The sequence below is a fragment of the Cherax quadricarinatus genome, unplaced genomic scaffold (assembly GCF_038502225.1).
Source record: "Cherax quadricarinatus isolate ZL_2023a unplaced genomic scaffold, ASM3850222v1 Contig1667, whole genome shotgun sequence".
In the NCBI taxonomy this organism is placed as follows: domain Eukaryota; kingdom Metazoa; phylum Arthropoda; class Malacostraca; order Decapoda; family Parastacidae; genus Cherax; species Cherax quadricarinatus.
In genome coordinates, this window is record NW_027196693.1 from 44,402 (window position 1) to 50,751 (window position 6,350).

A 6,350-nucleotide genomic window follows, 5' to 3' on the forward strand; every position below is an offset into this window, starting at 1 on the left:
GCGTATTTAATTCTTTTAAATAGTACATAACAGTGACTTGAGTTACTGTTAACTTGTCAAGCAGCTGGTGCTTCTTGTATTTAAATATTAGATTACATTTAATAATGTTAATACAAAAAAAATATATGTAGAGAGATTCTTATATACAAAGTGTGAGTAGTGTGTAGTATGTCTTGTGCAAGCATTGATATGCGCATTCGTCCCTCTGCGCACCACTTGCCACTTGTCGGCTGCATCAGGTAGGCCCCTTTACGGTCTGTCTTGTCTCACTTCTTTACTGGCTTAGCCATCAACACTAAAAGTGACCAGTGTTAGGTGGAGACTACAGTATCATCTGTCTGTAATTCCCATCTTGGAGTAACAACATTACACACGTGTCTCTGCGCACTAAACACCAGTATTATTAAATCTGCGTTTTCTTGGCTTCTTTCATTATTTTCCTGCACTCAGTGCTAACTCTTTCATCAAGGTTGACAATTTTTGGTCGACACGGCTAGCAAGCTTTTCCTCCGGTGATCTCGGGAGTGTAGCTTAGTGCTAAAATCATACTGCTACCTCACATCTTTAGTGTCTTCTCGTTAGTCTCTCTTGTTACAATATGTTTATTTGCGTGACGGTGGTTACACTTATATTTACACATGGATAATATGCCGGTGAAGCTCAGCGAATCACAGTCTATAAAGGTAGGGCCGGGAGCTATGCTCGACCCTGCAAGCACAGCTAAGTAGAAACATAATTAGGGAACAGAGACGAGACACGAAGCCAGTATTGTGGGGGAGAACAGGCCCGTCTATCGGGTATTTTTTTGTGCTGAAGCTGGTTTTGACTATTTACAAGGTGAGCAATGCAACACACAAGAAACACTTGGCTTCTCTGGTATTATCCCAACTGGCCGCGTCTGTGACATTAGAAGCGCTACTTGCTCCACTATCTACAAAGCTCTAAAGCAAGTTGTGACCACATAAACGGGCTTAGTGACGGAAACTCTTGTGGCCACCTAAACACTGGACGAATGTCAACTTCCACCTTGTCTCCGGGTCAACAACGCTCCTTTTATCCTATGAGTATCAAAGTCGACCTCATTTTAAAGGCGCGAGACCAACTTCTACAACCTCTCAGGCGTCGAAGGCGACTCTCCAGACGGACGGACAAATGCCTCACATCTGCTGCAAGGCTTCGAGATGAACCTCGATCCTCCCCCAGCTCTCCCCTGTGATCAGGAGGTCATCACGCTACACCTGCTGGTCCTCCAGGTCGTCCTTGTACTCGGCGCAGTCCATGCACTTGACGAGGCCAGACTCGTCGCAGCTGGAGCACTTGAGAGCCACGAACTCCAGAGTGAAGTCGTTACGGTGAACGGACTTCTTGGAGCCATTGCAGACGGTGCACGGGAGCAGACGGAAGCCACCGCACGTGTCGCACACACTACACGTCGTCGCACGCTGCAAGACAACAAAAAACGTTACAATTACTCTCTCACGCTAAACAGCCCACACAAGTGACAAGTAATATACAGACATGCGTTACAGTGAGCGTAAATGATTTAGTCTGGGTGTAAATTATTTAATTTCAGTGTAAATACTTAAACAAAAACGGGTTAGTACGAATAGGAAGGGCGTCTGTACCACGCTCAGCAGACGGAGGATCAAGCCTCCACCACGTCTTGCGCTGAATGACCCACATGGGTTTAGCGCTTAATATGAATTTAAAATAAATAAAAAAAAGTGTAAATACTTTATTTTGAGTGTAAGTGTTTCTTTAGTCTTTTGTACACGCATGTACGTGTTTGCTGCTATGGATGTACGTGTGTACAAATGGTTGAAATGCAGCACCACTGTGCGTGTTTGCTATTGCGGATGTACGTGGGTACACGTAGTTTAAATGCAACACCCACGTACGTATTCGCTTGCAGTGATAATAATTAATATTTAAGTAGCAGTGGTGGTTTATATATATATATATATATATATATATATATATATATATATATATATATATATATATATATATATATATATATATATATTCATGGGGAAGCAGTAAATTCGCAGGGGTCAAACAGCGCCTGGGAGAATGTAAAGTGACGATCAGTTATGATTCCAAGAAAGGGCCGGGTAGTTCCCTTTCCTTGGATCAAGAGCCCTGAGAGGTTCCACTCACCTTGTACGGCTGGAGAAGTCTCCTCAGCTCACCACACTCGTTCATCTTCTCTATCTGCTCAGCATCCTGAGGAAAACACACTCATTACTCATCTTCATGGACTCATTACTCATCTTACTCACCTCGTGGACTGATTATTCATCTTACCTCACGGACTCATTACACATCCTACTCACCTCATGGACTCATTACTCATCCTACCTCATGGACTCGTTACTCATCTTACCTCATACTCATTACTCATCTTACCTCATATACTTAATACTTTGTCACCTCATGGACTCGTGAATCCTGGTGCCCCACTGGATGAGTCGTGTCACTCATCTGGTGAATATATGTACCTCAGTTTGATGCTCATTACTCATCTCGTGAGTTCCTGTAACTCACTTTAAGACTTGTTACTCATGTCCCTCACTGGACTACTCGCTACTCATCACACGAGTTCCTGAATCCAGCCGCCTTACTCAGCAGTTATTGTATTCCTGGAGAAGCGCTATGTCCGCAGGGGGAGGGAGGGGGGGGGTTATACAGCACCTGGATAATCGCAGGTCATCATGGTTGATTCAGAGGAAGGAGTCGCTCCAGTTCCTCGCATCAAGAGCCCCTTCACCAGCATCAGTCCCCCCCCCTTCCCCCAACGACTCTGCAACCTGAGTCGTTAGGTCACTTGACTCGCCTACTTACGACTTGACTCGGGAATGTTAATGAGTTTCTTGTTGACGTCTAACATTAACATTTCTAACATAATGTTGAATGTTACTGGTTGTACTTGAGTTATTTACTGTGTTATTTATGTCTTGGCATTTGGATGTTGTCTTGGTATTGGGGGTTTCAAGCCTATCCACTACACGAGGATCATTAAGGCTTTCATTACACCTGCTCACCACCAGGCAAGAATACCTTAGTAAGTAAACTCTCAGTGTATATATACACTGAAAGATATGCAAATGTCAGTGTATATAACCGTGCGTGAAATTATTCGTGCCGAACTTGCGATCTTGGCTTAAATAGCAACGCTCATCTTGCCATATAGGACAAGTGAAAATTTGTGTATGCAATAATTTCTCCAAAATCATTCTGAACCTAACGAAAAAAATATATTTCACTGTGTTTGTTTAGTATTAAATTATTGTAAACAAATCTAAAATATATTTAGTTGGGTTAGGCTAAAATAAATTACTCTTGTTATAATAAGGTTAGGTAAGTTTTCTAAGATTCTTTTAGTGCAAAATCATAATTTTTTACATTAACATTAATGAAAAAAATATATCTTTAAACGTATAAGAGAAAATTTTAGAAAGGGCTTAATTTTAAATGAGTTCTTGCTAATTGACCAGTTTTACATATTCGGCACGACATATATATATATATATATATATATATATATATATATATATATATATATATATATATATATATCCTAGGTAGTAGGTTGGTAGACAGCAACCGTCCAGGGAGGTACTACCGTCCTGCCAAGTGAGTGTAAAACGAAAGCCTGTAATTGTTTTACATGATGGTAGGATTGCTGGTGTCTTTTTTTTCTGTCTCATAAACATGCAAGATTTCAGATACATCTTGCTACTTCTACTTACACCTAGGTCACACTACACATACATGTACAAACATATATATACACACCCCTCTGGGTTTTCTTCTATTTTCTTTCTAGTTCTTATTCTTATTTCCTTTTATCTCCATGGGGAAGTGGAACAGAATTCTTCCTCCGTAAGCCATGCGTGTTGTAAGAGGCGACTAAAATGCCGGGAGCAAGGGGCTAGTAACCCCTTCTCCTGTATATATTACTAAATGTAAAAGGAGAAACTTTCGTTTTTCATTTTGGGCCACCCCGCCTTGGTGGGATACGGCCGGTGTGTTGAAAGAAAAAGATATATATATATATATATATATATATATATATATATATATATATATATATATATATATATATACTGTAAGTAAATGTAAAGACCTAAACACGTACGTAAAGTTAATGGTGAGTGCAGTAGTACTTGGTGGTGTCCCTGAGACCCCTTGGTGCTCCCTGAAGCTGGGAAATGCACTCCTTCATCCATGCTGTATTTGAAGGTAAGTGTTAGGTAATGTGGATGCTTGGTCTGCGGGCCGAGGCGTCTGACTAGAGGGAAATCAGCCATATAAAATATAAAATCCTTGGCGTGTGGTGTTTTCAGTGCCAGGAGACGAGCTCTGTCCGTCCCAGACACAATCTCATGTTCGAGTATCCGGTGCCTGACTCCATTAAACCTGGGATCACGAACTTTAGTTGGTGAACTCCCCAACTAATATCACTGAGACGTTGAGGGAGAATAGTTGCAACCAGTTCGTTGGACGCCACACACGAAGAATGTTAGAAGTGGTGTATGTGAGATGCCTTGAGGACACCTGCGGTATGACTGCATCTGCACTGACTAACACTGTATATACACTTCACGAGATGATAGTATTCATTAAACTTTGGGTTACCAATGAAAGTGCATACTTTAGGAAGTATGTTAGCCTGGGCAGACTCAAACACTCTGTCAGAGAACCTACAAGGCATCATCGACGTCTAAATTAATTATTCATACTTATTATGTCCTCAACGCCTCTGGTGTACCTTTGATGAGTTCCGAAAGTTTTCCTACTCCCGGAGCCCGGCCATGATGCCAGGTTCGTCTGATGCTTACCTGGTCAACCAGGCTGTTGCTGTTGGTGGTCCAAAGGCCCACATATCCATCACAGCCTGGTTGATCTGGCACCTGGTGAAGATACTTGTCCAGTTTGCTCCTGAAGACTTTTACACTTGTCTCAGCAGTGTTTCTGATATCCCCCCCCCCTTCCCCACACTCTCTAGATAGCCTTATTTTGTCACAATTTCGGACTGAAAGACCATCATCTGTGCCACAATAAAAAAATGACCAAATAATGCTAACACTTATAAAACAGTAATAGTCCAAATATAATAACATCATAGAGGCTTTTCAAAAATTAACTTATGTACGTTGTATCAGAAATATTATTATTATTATTATTATTATTATTATTATTATTGTTGTTATTATTGTTGTAATAGTATAAGTACACTTCTAATCTTACTAGAAATTCATCTCTGTTACTTCATTGCTACTTCTGTACTATTGATATTACTATTATTACTAGTATTAGTACTGTTACAACTACTATTATACAATTATCACCACTGCTAGCATTGCCATTACTATTACTATTCTATGACAACTATTACTAGTACTGTTAGTACTACTAATACTTCTTCTGTTATTGCTACTATATTACTGCTACTTTTTTTGCTACTGCTACTACTAGCACCACTACTAGTACTAGCACCACCACTGCTACTAGCACCACCACTACTACTAGCACCACCACCACCACTACTACTACTAGCCACTCACCCCAAGGTACTGTCCCTCTATGAAGAGATGTGGGACAGTGACTGTCCTGGTCCTGAGACGGTCCAGGAGCTGCAGCTGGGTGTCCCGGGCCATGAACACGTCCCTCTCCTCGAAGCGTACCAGCAGCGTCCACAGGATCTTACGCAAGCGTAGGCAGCGTTCGTAGGTCTCACGAACGATGCCCAGAGTCGTCACGTACACCACCAGCTTCCCCCGCTCCCGATCCATGAAGTGCTGAAACACGTACGCACGTACATTAACACGGACGCACGTACATTAACATAAACGCACGTGTCTTAATACGGACAAAAATATCTTAAAGGACGAAAATACGTCAGTACGGAAAAAAATGCTAATACAGATTTATATTTCTTAATATACGAAGTAATGCCATAAAATACTTTGTAAATACCTTAATACGGAAAAATACCACAATAAGAGAAAAATACTTGAGTACACCGAAAAAAATACCTTAATAATGACGGTAATATCTTGAAAAAGGGATACAGTGTACCAACAATGGTACCAGGATGGTCATAATGTAACTAGAATGGTACCAGGATGGGCACAATGTAACAACACTGGTACCAGAATGGATACACTGTAACAAAAATGATACCAGAAGAGGCACAACGTAACAACAGTGGCACGAGGATGGGCACAATGTAACAACAATGGTATCAAGATAGATACAATGTAACGACAATGGTACCAGGATAGATACAATGTAACAACAGTGGTACTGGGAAGAAAGTGAACACACACATTCACATCTGTTAG

General features: G+C 41.1%; 1 protein-coding gene across 1 annotated transcript; it reads right to left on the reverse strand.

Annotated features, from left to right (window-relative positions):
- Window positions 1-934: 934 nt before the first annotated feature.
- LOC128694232 (glutaredoxin domain-containing cysteine-rich protein CG31559-like) lies at window positions 935-5,800 on the reverse strand. Its single transcript, XM_070081097.1, has 3 exons — window positions 5,571-5,800; window positions 2,161-2,226; window positions 935-1,442 (listed from the first exon to the last, which is right to left on the reverse strand). Exons 1-3 carry the CDS (start codon window positions 5,796-5,798, stop codon window positions 1,233-1,235), a joined length of 504 nt encoding a protein of 167 aa, XP_069937198.1. The 5' UTR covers window positions 5,799-5,800; the 3' UTR covers window positions 935-1,232.
- Window positions 5,801-6,350: the final 550 nt, after the last annotated feature.